Consider the following 23873-nt stretch of genomic DNA (forward strand, 5'->3'; position numbering starts at 1 on the left):
AAAATTAAGAGTTCAAATATTTATTTCCACTATAAACTCATAGTTGCTAGGCTGTAAATTGTATTCATTCTGCGCTTCCTGAACACCTACTGCGTCACCTGAATCATACAAACCACGATTTCAATATACACTAGTAGCTGAGAACAGCAAATGTGTTGCTATTATCTCTATTCAACAGCTGCGCTGGGTACTGCACAACCACCGAGTATCCTACCGAGTGCAGCTCCAGGGAAGTAGTTTTCATTACCCGCCCCGATCCCTAATAGCATCTCGGGGCTTTCTGTTCACAATGAAAGTACACAACTGCACCAGCCTTGCCTATGCTTTAGCTTGCGTTTCTGTTTTTGCCTCACAGCACAACACCGAGCTTCTGAAGATACTCAAAGCATCCGTCTGCAGCCCTGCTTCTGCACCTTGAAGGAGCCCATCCAAGGCATTGGTCCAACTGGTTGTAACACGTAAAGGGAAACAGAAAGAACCAAAGTGGTCTTGCTTTACACTACCCACAGATCTTCACACAACTAGGACATGTCTGGGGCATTGCTTAGCTCTAACAGAACTGCATCAAACAGCTCGTCATTTTAAAAGAAAGATGGAAACAATTTATGCCTCCTTTCTCCCTAAATTATGCATTTGGGTGGAAGGTGAAAACTGGAAAGCAGAAGTAAACAGACACACAATGCAAAGCTTATGTAAAAATTTTGATGTCCCCTGAACTCATCATCTCCATCACACTATATCACAGTACTGAATAAATTTCATCATCATTTTATATCAATGTATTCCTACCGGATATATTCCTAGTAAGGAACAAAAGTTTGGACTCATCAGTGTAAACGACAAAAAACAAGACCAAGAAGCCATTTTTCAATTAGTTTACTTAACACAATTTTGAATCCTATTATTTAAAAGTTGGTTACAACTATTAATACAACTATTATTTAAAAGTTGGTTACAGGAAATTAAAATGACAACATTAAAACAACAACTTGTGATCCACAGTAAAGCTATCATCCAACAGTACCTTTTAATTCGTTATGTGAGATTTGATTGTAATGAGATGCTCCTTCCTACTCTTTGATGATATTGGGTATAAAATAAGGCTGGACTGCTTCACTGAGCTTGGCTGCATACATTTCATATCTACCAGTCATCTGAAAAAGAAAAATCAAAGCTTCAGTTCTTTTAGTGAGCTATAAAAGTACTTCAGTAGAAGATATAAATATCCACCATTTTTTTAATGACAACCTATTATTTAATTGCCCCAAACAGTAAAATCATAATTCACTCAAAATGCAAGACCTCCAGTGCCTTAGCACAAACTAATATACTTTCATAAAAGAACTCACATTGTGTTGCCTAAAACTATCCTTCTACCCAAAAAAGAGCAGAAGTGCATCTCCACTCTAAAAAGTAAAACTCTAAAAAGAACACCTTCCTGCTTTGCAGCTGTCCTTCATTGACAGTCATGTCTGCTGACTAATTACTTAAGCCTATTTTGGTTGTCATGGATAGCTGAAAGTTGAATGTGAATGGTGGACTTACTCTCTTATGCATCAACAATATTCTCTTTTAAGTAAGTTATGTCAGTGAAGGCCGAGGAGCATCTCTGTAATTACGTCTTCATATTATGTCCTTGACAGCTGGTGAACCCTGCTGCCAGCAATAAGTTTGCACATGTGCCACTGACGGTACTTGGGTTGCTCTTACTTTATCCATGAATAATACGAAATATTATCATTGCTTTGGGTGATACAGTAAGCTAGGAGGCTGAAACACAGCACTTTACGTAGCGCGCTATCCTCTTCTGAAGTGCACAGTCTACAGCACTGGCTCTGAGAGGGGCAAACGACTCCCTTCTTGCCAGAGTGTAACGAGGACAATTTGCTTAGCTCTTTCGGTGCTCTGAGTTTAGCAAAGACATTCTACTCCATGTCCCTTTCAGGCATCATTGAGTGCAAACTGCAGACACCAGAACAGGTTAAATAGGTTCCTACTTGCTATCAAGGATTTTCTGCGGTGGATAAATGATGACTTCATCCTTCCTCATTCACCTCATATCAACAACTACCTCTGTCTTGGCCACAAACGAAAGGAAAAGGAAACAGATATCCCCTGTCATATAAACAAAAGCCACCGCTGTGCCCTTATGTGCCAAAAGACCAACAACAGCAATCCACACCATCAACGTAAAACTAAGGTGCTGAAAGCACAAGACTTGAAGACAACAAAAAATAAGCAATTCTATACAAAACAGTTAAAGGTCAGTGTTTTTACGGTTTGTTTTTCCTAATCAATACAATTGCATTGTTCAGATACCCCTACCTAAGCTGTTATAAGCAATGCTCCATGTGCTTCCTGACGCACTAAATCTCTACTCTGAAATAAGAGCCTCGGACTTCGGTGGCAAAGCAAAACTAAATGCCTGCCTGACTTAAAAAAAACTGGGGATCTCTCAGCACAATTTAATTCCACTATGTCAACAACCACATACCTACCACATGCATCTGTAAAATAACAAATGCAGTTCTGTCCAGAAGACAACCTGAAATTACTTTTTGTCTTTAGCCCCTATATATGGATCGGCAGCATTACCAAAGAAATTCAGCTCTAGCTAAGAAATGACTATGTTTTAATCAAAAGTTTGTTCATCATTTCAAATCCAATTCAAATTTGTATTTTTACATCAAATTGAAATCAAAACACGTTATATATTGCACTGTATTGTAATGCGCAAGGTGGTTCCCAATAAACTAGCTCTAGAAAATAAGTGTCTGCTTGCAGTCACATCATGTGCAAAAACTGACGCTCCTTGCAAATGATTACTTATTTTAAATACTAGATTATCACTGAAGAATCTACATACATTGTGATGGTTGCTAGCCAGGAGTTCTGGTCTACTTTGTTAGGATTCAAATCATGCTGATCTTAAGAGTGGATAGGAAAAAATTCCAGTCTCTAGCAGTACTGAGAACTAGAACAAAAGACCTGTCTCCACAGAAGCAGATGTTTTCTTCATCAATAAAGCCTATTGAAGCAGTTGCCATCTCTTTTCTCCTTTTGCTTGCCTTCTTTGTTGTTCCAACAGAATATTTGTGGGGCCTGCCGTAACTTGATTGGATTAAAAGAAGAAACTAGAGCGTGGTTGGTTTGTTTGTTTGTTTGTTTAAAAAAAAATAAATTAAAAAATCTGGTCACTCTATTAAACCAGTATACAATATAGCACCCCACATAGCTTGTACTGGCACAACCGAAGGGTTAGCAAACTGCAGTGCTGAGGTGGCATTTTCCTAAACCAGCACGGCTGCTGGACAAATTAAATCAAATTACACCCTCAGGACAGATGATCCAAATGCAAAAAAAAAATAGTAATAAGTAAGTTGGCTAAAGCCATGTGGAGAGGCTTGCAGACATCTTAATCTGATTTATATTAACTCAAAAGTGTGTTAGGACGCTTCAGAGATGAATGTACACAGCTCTCCTCTGTGGCTACAACATGTCCACAAATCCCGGGAGTTAACACTGCAAGCAGTTTGCACACAGAAAGTTCTCAGAAGCTGAAAGATTCTTGTGGTTTTGGGTTTTCAATGAATTTCACTAAAACTGACGAATAAGGCCTATAAGAATATAAAGAACTACTATATTAGGTCAGATCAAAGGCCCATCTCAGCTCAGTGGCAAACGCCTACTTACCTTGCGTAAGGAAATGGCCCACACTTCCCCTAGCAGTCCTCGGAGCTCCTGGCAATCCGCACTTAAGGACCAAAGGCTAAGGTTTTCGTTTAAAAGCTACTGGCCTACTTTCCCTGAATTTGGCTATTCCTTCTCTGAATCTACTTATGCCTTTGGCCTCCAGAACATCCTGTTGAATTAGTTCAATAATTTAAGCTTTGGACTGTTTAAAAAAAAAAAAGGTTGCCTTTTAACTATTGTAAGATTACACGATCATTATGAAAGCTTGTTTGTTCTAATATCACATATAAGTTTGTTTCTTTATAAGCAGGCTTACCTTAAAATTCCACTTGTCACTGACTTGTCTGCAAAGATTTAGGTCCATCTCTACCACCAAAAGTCCATCCTGAGTGCGAGAGAGTCCGGGGGTCCTACTGCCATCTGGTGCCGCTACGTAACTTGAGCCATAAAAATGGCCCAAGTCATGGTGTGCTTAAAGAAATTTTTAAAAAGCATGTAATGCCATCTGCAAATAAGCATATGGCTTAACATGCAGTGTCCCATAAAACCTGGCTCAATTTCTTGTGGTTGCTCACTCACTGTGCTTTAAGCAAGATTCATCCCGAAGAGTCACAGCACCACCCTAAGGTAACTGCAGTTTTGCCCAATACTCACTGTCATGCACGGTACAGCTTTCACATATATTGAATTAACAGGAAAAAAAACGCACTACGTGGCCTTTTAAATAATGCATTATTATACTTTTCCATTATTAAGTCTCTGAACTAAAGGCTTTGCTGTCATTGTTTCTTATTCAGACTTTAAATGAATTCTAATTGTCAAATCATACATTTCCAAAACAGCTGACAGAGATGCACCCATTCAATTTTCAATACAAAGTCAGAAGTGAAAACACTTGGATTTGAGGTACAGGGAAAAAAAAAAAAAAAAAAATCTTACTTCATATTGCACAACTCTGAGTTGTGCCAAAAATCAGCCACATCTGCTGTACTACTAAGCAATGGATACCACTGACCTTTTTGCTGCAGCTGCTACAAGCACTTAGCTCCAAAACTAGCTAAGAAAAAGGCTCAGTCCCCCTCCAGATTAAGCCAGAAGCTGTCACGGTCGTCACAGGACAAGTTATAGTGTTTCAACATACAAATGAAGTACATGCAAGCAAATCTCATGCTCTTCTTTGAGAACGCTCTTCTTTGAGCGTTCTCTTCTTTAACTTCCAGCAAATCTGTGAAACAGGGCAAAATGGCTTGGCCGGGGATTCAGGCTAGGGCTATTGCTGTTAATCTTAAAACTACAAATAAAATGTCACGCATGCACTGACAACACAGGCTAATTTCTGGGATTTCTGTCTTCCAGTCCTACAATACTGCATTGACTCCAAAATTCTCAGTCCTCTGAAAGTATATAGAAACCTTAGGTGTGAACTTCTGGTGACCATATACTGTGGTACCACCACCTTTAATAGGAAGTGCTGCTTCTCCCCAGCTTACAAAACAGCAGTCTTCAGTAAGGCGGTCGCTAGCTCCCATAGCTGTCACGGGACAGACACTTGCAGGAGAGCGATCGTTTCTTCCGACTTTCTAGTTAACAATTGTTAGCAACCACTGAATGTGATTTCCGAACATACCTTTTCCACCGTCTCCGGAAGTAAAGGCATTTTTGTAGTATTCCTGTGAAACAAGAGGAATCCATAGGTGGCAGTATAATTCCATTTCATTCAAGAAATCCTTGCTAGTCTACCATATTTAGTATGGAAGTTTATATAAATCTATTACGATTTTTTCTGGCATACTATCAGCACAGTCTAGAGGGAGTCATCAGAGGGGTCTAGTTTCTATGATGGATAGGCTAGAAAACAAGATCTTTTTGCATCACTGCCTGTTGTTCATACACTTTGGGGAACACGTCTCCTATCAGTTTCACAAGTCTAAAGAAGAGGGAAAAGAGGAGACATTTAACCAAACGCATCCTTGCGGATCACAAAAGAAGGCAAGTATGTTCACATCAACGGCAAGAACAAGTCTGGATTTTTGCAGGGAACCTTATAAAAGAACACACATGTAGGGTATTTGGACTAATCTGAAAGCAAGATTGTGCGCAATATTAATTTTCATTACAGAATTTCAGTGTCCAGAAAGAGGTAGTACAACAGCAACCAGTTGTGTACCACTGACTTCAGGATATATTTCATTTTCAGTCAGTTTGGCTGAAAGAATACCGATTTCACCATAGAAACTAGGAGAATTAGCAAAAGGGCGGGTGCCTGTTGCAAAGGGAGCAATTCAAGAACAGGAAGCAGCTGCAACCAAGAAGCAGGCTGCCAGCAACAAGGCAGCTCTCAATCTCTTTATCACTGTCCACCTTCAAGTCATATTATAAACACTAATACAGCAGTTATACAGGAGGAATCTGTGCATTCTAGTGCTGTTCAGTTCATTACCTTGAATTAACTCGCGCTACAATAGCTGAATTACGCAATGAAATAAGGAAGATACACACCGTTCCTACCCTGTTGATGGGACAGGTAAAGCAGTGATTAGCTATGGCAGCATTTCTTGCTTCAATTGGCCACAGGGACTCGCTGCAACACACAAAAGAGGCAGGTATTCCCTACCGGTCCACTTCAGAGCTAAATTTAGATTGTGACTGTCTCGCACGTTACGTTTTCTGTCAAAGAAGCCAAAGTTAGCGGCTAGGACTGATCTTGCTCTTACAATCAAAATCTCCCCACAGATACAGCCAAGCACTATAATTATTTTCTGCTCAAATATAGGTATAAACAATTCTATCCGATAACCCGGTAAATATGGCTTTGTCATGGGAAAGAAAAAAAAAAAAAAAGAAAAAAACTAACACATCTCAAGATTTTCAAAGCAATTAAAGTGTAATACATTTTACTCTCCAAATTATGCAAAAGATTTACACATGTGCTTTCACATTCCATTAACTTTCGATATACCAAACATCACTCTGCAGCAAAGCTGTAAGAGATTCATGCAAATTGCCTCCTTTTTTCCCAAAATGGCCCAGGAGAGGCTTTTGCAGCAGTGAATGAAAAAAAAAATTAATGATGGGAATAATAAAAAAAAAAGAAAGGAAAAGAAAAATCCATTTCCACCAAAATTTCCTACTTCCGTTATTTCAACTACAGTTTTCATAGCACTTTCCAGTAAGTCATTTTCCCACGGTGGGCTGATGAAAAAGAAAGCACGTTTAACAAAAGCACCCCGATAACTTCCCAGTAATTATCTATTAAACCAGTCGCTAAATTTACATAAAACCAAGAACTGAGAAAGGAGGAATAAAAAATTCCTTCTCTTTTCCAAGGCTCTACCTCTTTTCCAAAGGAGATTTCAATTCCGACTAATGGTTAAAACTGAAATAGTCTTCTTTTTATTAAATAGTTTGCTACACAGGGATCGGACTAGTTAATAGGAGGGCTGGAAGTACTCAGAGCTGCAAAACAAAGGTGATACAATTTGTACATTCCTGTGACAGCGTGTACCTGCCAGATTCTGAGTACCGAGACAAGGTTGCAAGCATCTGACTCATTAATCTCCCGGGCAGACTCAAGAATCCTGAGACGGTCACTGGACTGATTGCAAGGACTTGGTTTATTGCCTCTTTTCTCAATTGCTTTGAGTCTGGCAGCCAGCTCTTCTAAGAAAAAGGGATTTTATTGAAAAGCTCCAGCAAATTACAATTTCACAGAAGAGGAGAGACAGGAAAAAAAGGCTATAGCCAAGAAGCAACCCCAGAGACAGTTTTTTACACGGGCCTCAAGAGTCTTCTTCCTGCAATAAAAATTATATGCTTAAAAACAATCAGTGAAAGCCAATAATTAGGAGAGCCTGAAGCACCGAAAGTACCAATGAAGTGCTGTATGACAACAGGGTAATTTCTGTTTGCTCTCCTGCTAATGGGCCATAAGTGGACAAACATCACAAATATTATTCTAGTAGTGACATAAATGCCCCAAAAGCATTGTGCATTCATTCAACTCTTTTCAAAGGACATTTTCCAACATTACCCAACCTAAATTATCTTTTGTACCAAAAACTATTAAAGGCAGTTTGAATGACCGAATACTGCATCTAACCTACAGTTCTGCTCTCCAGGTTTGTAAATACTTGGTTCTCTGCATCTGAACTGGCTGTGGGTATGAAAATTTTATGCCTCTAATCTGTTCTTCCCCATTTCTACCCTTTTATGAATGCTTAATGTCCTCAGAATTTTCTAGCTGGTCAGCAAGAAAAACTGGATGAATACTCTTGGGCCTTGTCACAGAGGCAGAAAAACTCCAAATTTACATTAAACAGCTAAAGAGAGGGGATTGGTTGAATCCTGAAGAAATGGAAAATGCTAAAAGAGATATTCCTCTTACATTTCTAACTCTTCTACTGTCTTGTATACCCCGTCAGCAAGTCTATATTGCCTGAACATTTCATACATCAAGGTTTACAAAACTGACACTGGAAAAATCTCTTCCTCTAGGTTTAAAGAAATAAAAATGAAAGTATCCTGTAATTAGCCCACACACACAAGACCAGCTGAAGGGAGAGAGTAGAGAAATGAGACAGAATTTTTAGTATTATAAGAGATCAGTATGTCTTTTTTTGTTTGCTATTGGATATTATACTTGTATTACAATATTATCGGTAACAATGAAATACGCTCCTGTTAGCTTCCTGAAACTTGTCTTTGGAGCTGGAAACTCAAAGACAGTTCAGCTAGCCCAAAATATGGGTTTTTAACTCACAAAGGAAATGTTTTTGTTCCAAAGAACTCTGCAAAGGCACTTCCCCCCCGCCCTGTACAAAGCTAACCACTTATTCTGAAAAGGGTTAAAAACATTAATATTTATAATTAAGCATAAACTACCATCACTTCCTCAGTCATATGTATGTAAATATTATACAATAATAAATTACTTTTCAGAGCCTACTGCTATCAGGGGAAAAAAAAAAGAAAAAAAAACCAAAAAGAGAAAGCACAGTTGTTCTATCATGTCTTAAGCTGATGTGTAGACACAGACCTCCATTTACAAATAGTCTAATTTGGAATTTGAAAGTATTGAGTAGCACAGCAAAAAACAGAATACGATGAGAATGACAGGAAGGCATGGTGATTTTGTAAGGAGGAGTATAAAAACCACTGAAACCATTTCCACCAGGTTTCTACCTAAAGAAAGCCCCCCCTCCGGCCCCAAAGAAATGCAGTTATTTTGCATCACGTTGCAGTATCCCGAGCAATACACAGCCTGTGTCAGACAATGCTTTGGAAGCACGGCACATTCAGAGGTTATTATGTTGAAACGTGACCGATGCGGATAATGTAGAGGCAAAGAATATTCAACATCTAATCCACAAATTAATCATTATGGGCTAGCTAAGAAGCGTATTTTCTTAGCTCACTGAGCTGGCTTTCTTTTAGGAAGTCAAGTCAGCAGGGTGCAATTAATGTCAATCTGCAGAAGATTAATCTCAAGGGAAACAGTTTACACTGGTTCAGTCTGGTTCAAGAGGCCTGATAATCACAAAATTGCCAACAGTTAAAGAAAAAAAAAATGTTTTTGAGAACAGGGTTTCTCAGCTTGGCTCTGAAAACTGCAATTTGATACCACACTTATTGGCTCCTAGGTGGACCATGCAAGCTGGCAAGCTAAGCCCGAATGTAAATTACTACTGCCTATCATAAAGCAAAAATATCATGTACCTAAATAAACTCTCCTTGATTTTCAGAACACCAGCTGGATGGTGGCTAACTTTGTCTCAGAGACAAAAGACCTGCAGATACACAACTAAAGTTCTAGAAGAGAATTAGTGACCATGAGCAGACTGGTAGCCCAAAACTCCAGATGGAGAAGAACGTAGATTCCTTCCTGAAGGCAAAACAAAGAGGTGATACCTCAGGTTCCAAGACCTCAGCAAGGTGTCCCTGAGGCCCCAGCGAGGGGCTCCAAGGTTCAGTTAACCCAGAAAGCATGCGACCGCCTAAATCAGTTTGCATTTTACCTGAGCATTCCAATAGTGGCTGAAGGGTTAAAGATGATCTCTGCTCCATTCATGCTAAACATGAGCCAGTTCAGAGGGTGATGGCGCCCATAGCAGATATTCACAGCAATTGTTCCAAACTGTGTCTGAAACACTGGGTGTCCTGTATTTCCTTCCATATAGTAAGTAGACTACAAACAAACAAAAAACCACAAATGCAGACTTCTTAAAAAAGCGAAAAGAAATACCTCCAACATTGCTTTGACACTTCCCAATTACCAGCTTCAAGTCATTAGACCACGAGCGAGGACACCACCTTTCATTTAGTAGGTAGCTGTACTGTAATGGGTATATAGCAAACAGCAGCGCTCTCAGGCTGCGGAGATCAAATTCAAGCCCCTTTCTGTCTCCCTTCACTCATACCACACCTAAGCGCTGTCTGACTTTGACACAAACACTTCTGTTAATGCTAGAAACTCCTACAGAAGCTTAAGAGAGATCCACAAATTGCCCAACTTTAGGCACCTCTCTCAGTACTTTCACCACATAAGAAAATTTTCTTAAGTCATCATGATCCTTTGATTCTGATTAAAAAGAGAGATGGTGAACGCTGTTTAAAGAACACGGAACTCCTTTACATCCACCTGTTATGTAATGACATGCAGTAATTTTATGAATGCTATAAGCAAATATCAGTCTATAGCTGAGATTGGTTATTTAAATTTCCTATATGCCTATTGCTCTAAACAAACAGAAGGCTTGAAACTACCACCAGGAAAATCACAGGATAAATCTAGAGAACATTCCTTAAAGAAACTGGAGCCAACTGTTGGTTTAAAAGATCTCGTTTACCATATGCTGCGAACATTCATCTTATCATATTAAACATTTCTGAACAATTGGAAACGCACTGGTTCCTGTAAAAGGCACTAGTGAAGAGAAGGACAGGGCATTGCTAACAGCTATCAAGAGACAAACATTGACAGAGATATTCTAAATGGAATGCACAGAAATGGTTCTTCCCAGACACAAGAGAAGGGTATGTGTGGAGCCACTGACAGTCGCCTGCTTAGTGCTCAGTGCTAGTCAAAAACCCAAGAAAATCTCAGACATCAAGAGGAAGAGTACTGAAATGTAACAGAAAACACCATTTTGCTGGTTTATAAGAATTCTGTGCGCCCATGACTTGAGTACTCTGGGTAATCCTAGTGTCTGCATCTCAATAAGGACATACCAGACAGGGAATAAGCAAAGGCAACTGAAACGATGAAGGGGATGGGGCAGCGCCCTTGTGAGGAGCAACTAAAAAGGCTCTTCAATCTGCAGACAGAAGGCTGAGGGCAATATTATGAATGAGATTTACAAAATCACAAAGGCAGCGGATAACATGAATACAGAAATCCCAAAGCAGCAGCGGGTATCGACTGAAATGACACTCTTGTACCTGTTTTCAAACAAAGTAACTTTTTTCATGCAGCAGGCAGTGCACTTCTGAAATGTGCTTCTTGTGAAAGCAGGTATTACCACCAGGTTCAGAAGGGATTAGACAAAGTCATTCATAAAAGAACCGCAGATAAGAAACGAAATAGACAGGACACGCCACCCAGCATCCCTAATACAATGAGCATGGACACCGAGGGAGTACGAGAGTTGCAGAGCAGCCAGACTTACTCCTAATAGTACCTTTTTGTGATGGTCTCGGAGACAGAAAAGCAAGATACCTCATCCACCAGCCTGACCCAATGGGGCGTGACTCTTATAGTATAAGAAAGGTGTGTTGTAAAACAATCCCCTTTTTATTGAAACTATCTGTCCATTTTAACAACCACTGCTATTGGTCTTGAAGGAAGCAGAACCACATCAGGCCTAAAGCACGCACAGTCACAGCTGGGGAACAAACTAGGGCCTCACCTCAGTGTAGGAGAATGGCACAACAGACACAGGGGGCCATCTTCTGAAACCAAGAAGGACTAGAGGCTCAGCATGCCCAGTTAAGTGTCACATCTCATGTTCCTTATTTATTATCAGGTCTCATGAATTTGCAGTTCCTTGGGCACTGATGTTTAATCTCGTTTCATGTCTGCAGAGAGCACACCACGTGGTGGGCACTCACACAAACCTTTTTCAAAACAATTCCGCTGATTGAATATATTTCCATTTTTCTTCTATTCTCAGTTTTCTTTTATTACAATAGGAGAAGAAAAACAAAAATGCTGTTGCTTCAGGGAATTCATCAGTTCTTACTTCTTTATTACTCACCAGAGTTCACAAACATCTCCACAGCAACAAACCACGATGTCTCATGAAGGACTGATTTCTGTTTATTTATATGCCGTCCCACACATGGCTGAATAGGCTACAGACCAATCTCTTTCCCCTTTCCATTTAGTTCTCACCAATTCAACAAGGATGACTTTAACAAGGCTCCTTTCCCTATCTGCTCTACAGAGATAACCCACAAAAAGTCATTTCAAATTCAACCCTTCCTTCGGGGTTAACTTTGTTGATAAAGAAAACAACATTAAAGTAACAGCAATGAGCATAAGCCTTCTCTGTAGTCTTGGTGGTTTCTAAAGTTCCTCTATCAGAATTGCTCAGCTCAGAAGAACGGACTTAATGCTTTGCTAACAAACCTAGCTAAAAAGACAGCACTGTTTTGGGTAAACACTACTTGCTTCTATAATGAGGTAGATACAACAAGAAATGTCAGATCATTATACTATACCTGCAAGATATAGATTGTTTTGTGCTAATTCTGGCATTTAGGATTGTAAGAACTAACTCTTTTTAGGAATTACGCAAAACTCTTAAAAAAAGTGAAACTATTTATACTTCACGCAGAAAAGTAAAAATATTTTCTAGGTGCCTTTCATTACAGTTTCATAGCTGGAAACAAGAAGTTTCTTGGAGTCTGTTGATGCTCCACAAAACACTGTCTGGAAAACTGAAAGACATCATATTTTAGCACAAGCAACAGGAATTTATTTTTTGTTTGATTCCACAAGGAGCAAATCAATAATGTGGAAAGTAACCAAAATTCATTTTTATTAGTGCTTGTATTTTATGTGGGTTTGTTAGTTACTGTTTTGCTAGCTAAAAGGCAGGTCCAATAAAATAATATTAAATATCAAAATAATTGTTAAAGATAGAAGTCAACACTGGTGACTGACAAGCCTGTGCCAGAAATCCATTGTGTAGAAACCTATTAACAGCCTCCTCTGAAGAAACACAAACCAGTCTGATCAGGTCTGGAAGCCCAGGTCAAAACTTCCAGAGGTCTTTGAACACAAAGTTTCAAGACACAAAAAAACTTTAAAAATTAATAAAAAAGCAGCTGGGATTCTGAAGCCTTAGACAGGGAACAAAAGCAACTGCAGGTACATAGCCCCCAGTGCTTAGGAGAAATGTCTCTGTTAATTACTCACTTTAGCTGACAAGGAGAGATTTAGTTAGGTAAGGCAATGTATTTTTAGACTTTGGTTAATTTTTAATCCTGATCTTTCTGCTTGTGATAAGTCTATGGGTGGATAAACACATTTCAGATGTACCAGTTTTCTCCTGCCATTCCCTTTACTACCAATTCAGTTTCTGAAGCTGATTCTGGAGCACGGTCTAAAAACTGCTGGGGGCTTCAGTGGAAGTAATGTGATTAGTAAACAGAAGATGCCATAAACCAGCTATTCAGTCAGAAGCATAACAAATTAAGGGATTCTGCTCAAAGAAACATAAGCAAAAGAAGTGTCATTTCCAAGACAACCTCACAGAGACACAGAGATCAAACCCATAAATAATGCTCACACCTGAGCCATGAAACAATTGCCTTCCAAATTAAAAGAAGTTCAACACGCACACATGCAAAAACCATCTGAGCCAAACATGCACGACTAACGTAACAAAGCTGTGACTTACAGAATTTTGTTTTAAAGATCCTTGATACTTGTGTAGCTTCCATCAGGCCAAGGAAGAGTACATGACAAAGACTCAATGTTATTTGTCCTTTAAGAGTCATCACTCTCTATTCTTGACAACTTAACTTACTATAATGTCACCCAAGAAAACCTGATTTGACACTTTATGAACCACATTTTCTAGAAATACATTACGTTTCCTGCCAATAGGACTCTGATACAACACACGCTGACACAAACAAGAGCTGCAACGTAAGACTAGCTTGATAGTCACAATACTGCGTCTTACCTCATTGAAATCTCCAATCCTCGGAATGTGATTCTTCCTACTTTTGCCAAGGACAGCTCCAGAATTAGAAATGACCACTGCAGCGTTCCACAGAGTTTCCCCGTGTATTTCATCTCGCTCCAGGATTGGAGACACCACAACCATATTGTATTTCTTTGCCAGCTATACAAATGAACACAATTCTCCTATTATACACAAGCCTGCGATAATTATTTTCGGTTTTTGTTCATAAAGAAGGATTAAAAAAAGTTTTCCTCTCGTACATTACTCTGTTACCATCAATGACATCTTGTGTCATTTCACAGCAAGATGCAAAAGCTATGTGTGAAAGTGTTCCCTGTTCAGAAAAGGCTAGCTATTCTTCTCCTCACACCTTCATACAAGCATTGTTTAATGCTCAACTGTTCTAGGCAAGAAACACCTTTTAAATGGAAATTAAGAATTCTTCTATGAAGAATCGTTCCTTCCTTGTAAAATTCTGGAATAGTTAAATGGGAAGTTTCATATGCCTTCCATGGTATAAGTCAGCCTATAAATACAAAGTAGTTTAAAAAATAAATATTGAGCACAGTTGTTATTGTCCATTTCTACTTCACTCACTATCATAATATTTGTCAAGCAAGGTGAAAATTTATTTTTGATTATTTCAGTCTTCTCAGTGGTAGAAGACCACTACATAAAGAAGAAACCCATGCTAATCAGTGGCAGTTATGGGCCGGGGCTGGAGGCTGGATGTGGGGGTTTTTTTGCTTGGTTGTTTTTTTACCTCTTGGCAGAATTTTGTTGTTGGCCCATCCTCTGCTGACTCAGCAAACTCCGTCCAAGGAAGCTTCTCTCTTGTACAAAAAGCAAAGGGCATGGCTGGAAAACACCAACGCAAGACAAAATTTACAAGAATGTTCATGTCACTCAAGAAATACACACTGTTTGCATGAACACAGATAAAAAATTAAACACTTAAGAAAGATTCAACTGTCTTCTTTGTTTAAAGGCAAAAGCTATTTAAAAGTATTTTTAGCAAGAGAAGGAGTTTTGGGCCCACACAGAACAAAGAAGAAGAGAAAGAATGAACTTAGTGAAGTCTTACTGGAGGTAAAAATACAAAACACACCTCAGTCACTAGTGTACACTTTCTGTGAACAACCTCTTTTCACAACTCGGGCCTTCATTTTGGTTTTTGCCTCTATGAAGCCTCAAAGTCTCCATTTAAATGAAAATTAGATTTTTTTAATTTTAGTATCTGTCTAGAAAAACCCCAAGTTTTGGAAGAAAAAAAAAAATGAGGAAAGGATCACGAAGGATGACATGAAGAAGGAGCACACCTACAAGTATCACTGTTGCAGCATACGCCAGTCTTCGGCGTAACAGACTTCACATACATCTTCCATACAGTTCTGCTATCTAATACTCTTTGTTTTCTCCTTTAGAAAGCAAATCAGTAAAGTCAACTGTTGTATCTTGGAAGATCTCTGCTCTTCACTTACAAGACATACTTCTAGTACAGGACACTTGTTAAAACAGAAGGGACTTGACCTCTGACAACCTAGAAGGAATCACAGAAAATACTCACTCCAAGCCTCCTGGAAACAAACTATGTTGACCCCACATATTGCAGCTACTTCCACAATCTCCTCAATTCGTCGGTGCAGTGCAGCCACCTGATTGCGAGAAGTATCACGCTATGAAAAAAGCTCTACATTCTAACTCACTTTTACATTAATAGCCTGGTTTTATAAGCTTTGTTCACATTAAATTTATCTTATTCTATACTTAGTCCCATTGCTTTCAGGTGGAATAACTCAAGAAGTTATCATCCCTGAGCACTGATAATAGAAAGAGTTAGATACAGATTTTTAAAAGCATTTAGATGCTGAAAATAGAGAAAGCGATCCAATGGAATTCTAATTCCATGGTTACAACATTTAAATATATGGCAACGCACTGCTGACTGACTTGCAAATAGCCGAAAATCTTAACAAAATCAGCAGAAATTACAATTTTGCTGCTCATCATAAAAAACCTACAGAACGATGTTAAGTAAACGTGAATTCAAAGTCAAGTACTCAGAATCTTAAAGCATGAGGTAAGGACAGTCCATTTCCTTGGTTATCTCCGAATCCTGCTCGCACACGTGGATCTTGGACACTCTCTAGAAGTCATTAAGTCCAAACTATTTTCTAAATCCCTTTGTCCAAAGAGCTAAGTACAAAGAGCCAAGTAGATTATTACCAAGAAAAAGCATCAAAGCCTTTATTAATTAGTCAAAAAACATTGTTTCCAAGTACTTCCTTCTTGAGCATTGTACTAATATAAGCATAGGTGTAGCACTTTGCATTGATACTTTCAGGTGTCAATAAAAAAAAAAAAAAAAAAAGGACACAATTCAAGTCAACAGTGACCTACAAGCTCAACAACTCTACACTGCTTTACAGAAATAGTTAACTAGTTATATATAAGGTAAAAAAATCATTAATATAACTGGTAGTCTTTTTAACAGATGCTACAAAGAATGCACAAACTTGATCCGTATACTGAATTAATGACTTGCATCTGTGACAGGTAATCTTTCCAAAACAAATTACCTCAGAAATGTTCTGTCCTGTCACTTTACAAAACTACTGCTCCAGGAGATTTTATAAATGTGGTATTTTCTTTCACTTTTTTAAAGCTACTTTTAGGAGGCTAGTTCTATCTATGTCACCCCCGTGCTTTTGTGTCCAAGATATCAGGAGATGATGGTCACCTTGTAATAGGATTTGGGTTACTGCTGGACAAAGAATAATGAACACAGCTTCATTAATCTGTGTTTACTCTAATGGATTTTCCTATAATGGAACATTTCTCAATTAAAACAAGAACTGCACCTGTGGTTTCCATGGGTTGCCATCTCTTTTGATTTCGGGTAAATGATTTTCTGTTTCATTTTAGAGGCAAAGGATTTTCATGTACAAAATCAGTGACTAAATATTTAGCTTTGGAAAAACTGCAAACAGGTTGGGCAATTCACTAGGTAAACATGACACAAGAGATATTTCTGAGAAACAATAGAACTGAATGTATCATGCAAATTTCTTACAGTATGCTGTATTAAGATAGTGATGGGTCCTATATTGCCGGACAAGGAGAGACATTTCATAATGGAGTTTCTAACACCAACAACTGAAGCGTGTTATTTCTCAATCCAGTAGAAGAGGAGTTACCCACAAACGGCCCAGATCCCAGTCGGTGTACCTGGACTGCCACGGCTGTGTCTGTGGGAAGTGGAATTTTATTTTGTACCAGTCCTACTCGAACAATACGCGGCCTTCTCAATTGCTCTGGAGCAGCTTCAAATCCATAGCCCCGCAGCTCAAAATCTCTTTCCCGAGCTGCTGATAGAGCAGCAGCTGGCAAATCAAGTTTTCTGGATTGAACAGGAAACAAAGACATTTTAAGGTGAGATGTTCTTCTTTTCTGCTCTGAAAGCAACGGATCAAAAGGATCACAAATGCTGTCTACCCCTGCAGAGCCACCCGAGCTCCCGTGCCCCCATACACAACTACCAGGCAAGGGAACAGTCAGTCAGTAGCCAGGTCTTCTGCAAATCTCACTGCTCTCCTCCATGGCACCAAACTCCCAGTGTCCTCCTCTAGAACTGGGATTTCCAGACACTATTACCTTGCTACAGAAATCAAGGAGCACATACATACAAACATTCATCTGCCACCCCCAGATCATAAACACTTTCCCTCCAACGTGTTTTTCCTCCTGTTAGATCCCCGCTTTTCCAGCTCCCTCACCGGGAAGCCACGACCCCCGCAGCCCCCCCTCAAAGCTATCCCACTCGGCTCTTTCACTCCAGTCAGCCGCCTTCCCGCCGACCTCTGCCTCCCAAGCCTGGATTACCTCCAAACCACCCCGCTTCTCTCCCCACAGCCTAACCTCACCGCAGTGCCACAAGCACCACAGGACCTACCCCTCTTTTTCCTTTTAGCCCAGCCCTGTGTCCTGCGCACCCGTCCTCAAACCGACTCTTTCCCCCTCACTCCCGCGCCGGGCACCCGCCGAGGAGGAGGAGGACGAGGGAGACGGGACGGGACGGGGCACGACGTCCCCGGCGGGGGAGAGGGAGGCGAGCCGCTCCTAGCAGCGCACCTTGCCTCGCCCCCGTAGAGGATCCGCTTCACCTCGGCGAGGTCCTGGGGCGGGATGTGCTGCTCCAAGCACGACTCCAGCGACTCCAGGCCTCCCGCCATGGCGCCGCGCGGGGCGGGCCGGGCCGGGCCGGGACAAGGCACGCAGGCGGTTGGGCACGCGCGGACCGTTAGGCGCGCGCGTGCCCCCGCGAACTTTACCCCCGGGCGGCCCCCGCCGGGCCACGCCCCTTTCTCCTCAGGGGGCTTGGGCGGGAGCGGCGGGGCCGCCGCACGGAGGGGCTGGGGCGCAGAGCGCCGGGGCCCGGGCGGCGGCAGGAGGGCCGGGGCCCCTCAGGTGTGGCAGGGTTGGTTGGGCTGTGCGCCCTGTGCTCCGGGGGCTAGCCCCGAGGTGCCCCAAAGGGTTAAAGAGGCATGGATGTGGCCATTCGCGGCTGCTTGCCACTTCTGGACCAACTCCTCAGCCTCGGAAATAACTCACCTAAAAGCAGAACACCTTTAGGAGCCTTTTGTAACGATACCATTCAACAAAAAGGCTTAGAAATGGGAAAGAAGTCATAAAATAGCAGTGGTTTTCACAGATACGCAGTTTAGTTGCAATAAGACTTTGAACAGGAGCCAGTAGTAAAAAATAATTTTGTCTTCAACATGGATTTGAGGAATTCATCCCAAAACCAAAGCTGATGTCAGTCAGGATCAAACACATTAAGACCTTGATCTGGGACAAAGAAAAGTGCATCTCAGTAAAGGGTATTTCCTTCTGCATGTACCAAGCGGGCACCCCATTTAAACCAGTTATTCCCACTGAACTTTTGGCTGTGCCTTTTGCTTCAAAACGCAACCGGAATTCAGAACATAACCGCTTCGTTCGAACGAGAAAACCAGTTACCAAGTCCAGGGATGGCTACACGTGTCTAAATACATCAATCGCACCGAGTTTCAGCGCTGCTTTATGTATATTCTGGAGAACGTAACAACATTCGGCACTTAGCATCTGCAGTTGTTAGGTATTTTGAGTTAAATATTAAGCCTTTTAGGCTAAATAAAAAAGAATGTCAGGGAGAGAGTGTCTAATATTTAACTTTAAACAGAGAGTGTCCAGGGATAGTCCGGTTTCATCAAGGCATTTTGAGACACCCGATTCTCTCGCTCTGCTGCACCCTTTTCAGCCCAAGGAGTCGCAGCGATGCTCTGCGTGCCGAGCGCGCCGGGGCGGACGCGCTGCTCTGCTGCCCTGCGAGGAGCAGGGACTCGGGCAGCAAGTCCTAAAGGGCAGACTAGCTCCCTTAGGCAGCAGCTGGGAAAACTCTGTAATCTTTGGGGGAATTTTCAAGATAAGCTAAAAGTAGGGATCATAGCGTGCTATGAAACAGAAAGGGTGAATACGAAGAAGAAAAAAGGCATCATTTGAAAGGAAGGAACTTTTAAAAAGTCTGGATAGCTAGTACATTGCCTAAGTATTTGCCCCGTACGCATCAGTGTAGCATCTCCCTGTTCATGACCAACAGCCTAAAAACCTGTTCTTAGGAATTGTTTTTCTTTCCCAAACGTATTTCTAAAGGGCAACGATAAGCAGTGACTCATACTTACATGATGTTTTTCATCTGATGATCCTAATTTGCTTTAATGGCCACTTTTAAAGGTACGTATCAGTAACATTTTGTTCTGTCCATGGCTGGTAGATCTTTAAACATTGCGGAATGGGAGATCAATGCAAAAATCAGCTGACAATACAGGAGGGAAATTAGGAGACCCAGTAGGTTCATTTCCATATCAGCATACTCAGGATGTCAGCTAACAGATAAAGCATTTCTGGAGGATTCGTAGAAACAAACAAGGGTCTGGCTTTCTCTGGGAACCGTTCTAGTTCTTTTCTGCCTGGACTGCAAATTGAAGGGAAAAACAGCAGGTCTATTTTGTATCCAGCTCCTGAAGAAGGTCACATAACTGAACTTTTCTCTTCAAGCTTCTATTCTTAGTGTGAACTTTCACTGACTTCTCTATTGGTGCCGTGTTTGTTTGTAATTTAGTAAATTGTACTACATGTAGGAAATGGACTTCATGGCAATAAAACCGAAGCCGCGGAAAAGAATACTGACGAACAGTCGAGACCTGCAAAAACAGTACATTTCCTGTGCACCATATCGGCCATCCTGCAACAGCGCAGCGAGGTCCAGACTGCGCGAATAGGAAATTACAAGCCTAGAATTACTAATAACGATGAAAGGAGATCAGGCTATTCCATAGGGACTACGCGTACATAAAGGTATAACTCTAGCCAACACAATAAACCTTCAAAGCACAAAATGTTAATGTTGAGCAGGAAAGTAACCTAATAAAGGAAGATGCCTTCCCTATCCCAGACAAAGCGTATTAGAGAGCTTGGATTTAAGGCTGAATGTTCCACCTCAGTCACTGCAATTATCTGTTAAGTATGATGCTTGAATCCAGATCCCAGCTCTGGTTTTGACTTCCTCCAACCTCCGTATTTACATTTCTTCCCAGTTCTGCGTTACCTGGACCAAGTAATTATTTTGGGAAATAGCTGAACCTTTTGATATGAACCCAGGCTGTAATAACTGGTTTGGAGGAAAATAAGTGTTTTCTGGAACAAAAGTTCTTTAAAACGAGGGAAAATTCCTACAAAACAGTTCTGAAGTGTGCGTGCTTTTCATCTCTGTTGCCCTCAGTCAGGGTGGTCCAGAAAGGCGGATACAGAAGTCAGGACCACACAGTGCAGTCTGTACCGAAACCCTGTGCTGCACAGGCACCATCTCGGAGCTAAAACCGGGTTTCGATAACACGGGTCCACACGCTCTGTGCTGCAAGACCGTTCCCAAGGGTTCCTGTAAAACCCCGCAAGAGCACCCTGGCATTAGTCAGAAGCACTCTGGAGACTGGATTTAAGAGCCAGATATCTAGAGTTCAGGCTAAAATTGGGAAAGACCCAAGAAGAGATTGAAACAAACAAACAAAATCTTTCCACTGTAACCCAGGAGAGGAGCAGAGGCTGAACAGCATCACGTATCAGAGCTAGTAGGCAGGACTGTGGGCAGCGTTTCTGTCTTGCCTTCCTAAGGCAGTGGTATGTGCATACACTCCCTCTGAAACACCCGGCTTCTTACAGACCCCGCGCCTGTCATGTGAATCATGCTTCCAGACACTTTCTTCTGCTGTCATTCCTTGAAATGGGTCACACAGAGATCCCCAGAGCCGCTAAATAAATTAATAACTCGTACCCCTAATGCAATAACTGTCTCCCATCACCCACGGGGTCATGCCGCTTGTCATCAACACCTACCAAGGGATTTAGGTGGACGTGGACCCAGACGTGTCCTGCAAGGCCACGTGATATTGATGCTCTGACTAAGCTTGCTCTCTAGACGCTGCAACAGCCTTTTAAAATGACCTTCTGCACTGTCCTTTTCCAGCGGCCACAAAACAAAGTACTGAATTGCACTGCAAAATAGATCACTGAAATAGATCTTTACACCACTTCACCTCAAATACAGATTCCTGTGCTGCGTTATCTTGGAACATACCTGATTCAAAACATGTCAAGGGTGAGAGACAGGCAGTGAAGGGTAATTAGCATAATAAAAGTGGTAAGAGAGGAGACAGGTCTAAAATATAGGGGGAAGATAAAACACTAGCTTCACGCTACTTAATGCACAGCTAAAAGAAGGCAGGCGGTAAACCTCCTTTCTGTCCTGCTTTGGTTGATACATTGAGACAAACGAGCTTAAACCAACATTCTCTGTTTCAAAGTCACCCTTTGTACCGTGACCTCTTGCTAATAACACTTAACTTTGGTGGGATTTGCGGGGTTTGGGTTTTTTGAAGGGTTTTTTTGCCTTTACACTGGTTACAGACAAATTTCCTTTTCCTAATTCTGCTTAAATCTTTACAAGTATTCTTACCAGTTTTAGAAACGGGTCTGCACGTAAACTGAAGCCAAAGCGAAGTTGAGGATTTTGATATGGATGGGAAATTCAGGTCTGGATTTAGATTCCCTCGTACCTCTGCCACAGCCACAGGTCCAACCACCTGTAGAGCAGGAGAGCCAAATGACAGACCTCGTATAGCTGCCGCCGTGTCATCTGCTCCTGGCTTCCTGCCGCTCCGGAGGCTGGGTAAGGGGAAGCGGCTGAAAACGGAGGAAGTTCAGTGTTGACAATACGTTTTGTCTGCTCAGGCCGGCCTGGGACCGAAGCAGTCCCTAGCCAGCCCCAGGTCTGGGGAGGGAAATGTCAGCGGTCCGTCACCTTCCCCTCCCTCCTCACCTCCCTCCCTCCCACAGGAAAAGCCCAGCTCGCGGTTTTCAAAGAGTTAATGTGCCTTCGGAGGAGTCCTGCTGTTGTTAGTGCTATTGTCTTTCTGGCTAGAAACATCCTCCTTGCTTGCTTTGGCTAAGTCACACCTGCAGATGTATCTTTAAAGCAGAAGAGACTCACAAATTGGCCACTTTTGTCAATTAAAAACTTCAGTCTTCCTTGGAATACGGCTGTCTCCCTGGTGCACAGGAAGTGCATTAAAGGAGTAATGAACACTCATAAAACACATTTAATGATCTAACGTTTAAGAGCAGCGTTCTTCGTCATTACTGTAACTTTCTGCTAAATTACCACCAACAAGATTGCTCATGGGCTCAAAAGGTCAGTGTTATTTTTGCTGTCGAAATCGTGGAGTCTGGGAAACAACTGTGTGTAAATTGCTGATAAACTGGAACAAAGACAGAAGAGAAAAAACACTGAACATACAAGAATGCAAGTAAACCAGCAGGAAAGGAGGGGAGGGGAAGAATCTCACGGACAGTTTATTAAAAGAACAAAAGAATAAAATCTGGCGCATTTGTTTTCCACGGGCTCAGGAAGCCCGGTCTTTAAGCACCTACTATAAATAGAGTGTTCTAATCCTTCATCAAAGCGGGTAGTAGTCTCTACCAAAATGAATGAATTTGAGGTATAATCTGGGAAGAGGAAGATGTCCCTCCCCTCACAGACGGGGAAAGATCTTTTGTTGCAGTCCTTGCAGAAACCAGGTGTTTCAAAGTGAAAGAGCCGGCGAGATGGGGCAGAGCGTGGAACACGATGTTTCTATACCGCCACATTCCTGGCAAGAACATTGTTAGAGAACGGAATTAGCAGACACGTAATTTAGGATTGAATAATCTGGTTTTGAGAAAGATGGTCTTGAATTGATCGCGTGGCTAACTGGAAAATCCTCAAGGCGCTCCCCTCTGAGCGGAGGCTCTACGTGAATTCTATAAACTTTGAAAAAGCGTGTGGCAGGGTTGATAGGGATCTCACACAGAAAGTAATGGGAACTTACCCGAAATTCTGAAAAGGACAATCTTCAGTCATTTAGCCCTCTATAAAGGATTTGAGTGTAAAGTAATCCCCAAAAGCGACCTCAGAGCTCTCCAAGTTAAAACCAAATGCAGAATACAGGAGCCTTACATTGCCCTTAAGAAAAAAAAAAAAAAAATCACTGAAAAATTTTTTCATGCAAAAAACTGTAAATTGTTTCAGACGAGCTTATTAGATGGCCCAAACCCCGTTATTTTATAGGCGAGACAGCTTTGGCTAACAGCTTGGCCAGCAACAAAGTAGTGCTAAATGATTCATTACGCCGCTCTGCTCTCAGCTGTATGCGCTTGGGTCTGATGTTATAGAAAGCAGCTCAACACGGAGGTGGAACAGGTTCGTTTCTTCAGCCTGCCCCCAAACTGAGCGCCCCACGGGTAACTGCTGGGGCAGCACTGCGTGTTCCCCAGGCGGGTCGCAGCCTGCGCGCAGCAGTCGACAAAGGGCTACATTCATCTTCAGTTTCACGCTTGGCAGCGCAAAAGGAATAA

At 41.4% G+C, this 23873-nt stretch overlaps 1 protein-coding gene and 1 long non-coding RNA gene across 3 annotated transcripts; both read right to left on the reverse strand.

Moving 5' to 3' along the window:
• Positions 1-861: 861 nt before the first annotated feature.
• UPB1 (beta-ureidopropionase 1) lies at positions 862-18216 on the reverse strand. Of its 2 annotated transcripts, none has more exons than XM_087768473.1 (10): positions 18018-18216; positions 17115-17286; positions 15454-15541; positions 14650-14744; positions 13884-14045; positions 9708-9877; positions 6202-6274; positions 5321-5363; positions 4010-4164; positions 862-1154 (listed from the first exon to the last, which is right to left on the reverse strand). In XM_087768473.1, exons 1-10 carry the CDS (start codon positions 18116-18118, stop codon positions 1071-1073), a joined length of 1143 nt encoding a protein of 380 aa, XP_087624599.1. In that variant the 5' UTR covers positions 18119-18216; the 3' UTR covers positions 862-1070. The 2 variants fall into 2 exon arrangements, with proteins under 2 accessions (XP_087624599.1, XP_087624598.1); XM_087768472.1 differs by having other exon boundaries at positions 6193-6274; positions 18018-18214.
• A 1571-nt stretch (positions 18217-19787) lies between these two features.
• On the reverse strand, positions 19788-23567 carry LOC148054386 (uncharacterized). The gene is made up of 3 exons (XR_015707153.1): positions 23348-23567; positions 21937-22063; positions 19788-19899 (listed from the first exon to the last, which is right to left on the reverse strand). It is a non-coding gene; the product is annotated as an uncharacterized LOC148054386 (long non-coding RNA).
• Between the last annotated feature and the right edge of the window lie 306 nt (positions 23568-23873).

The sequence above is a fragment of the Nipponia nippon genome, unplaced genomic scaffold, assembly GCF_047370975.1.
Source record: "Nipponia nippon isolate SJK-2023a ecotype South Korea unplaced genomic scaffold, ASM4737097v1 scaffold_30, whole genome shotgun sequence".
Classification (NCBI taxonomy): Eukaryota; Metazoa; Chordata; class Aves; order Pelecaniformes; family Threskiornithidae; genus Nipponia; species Nipponia nippon.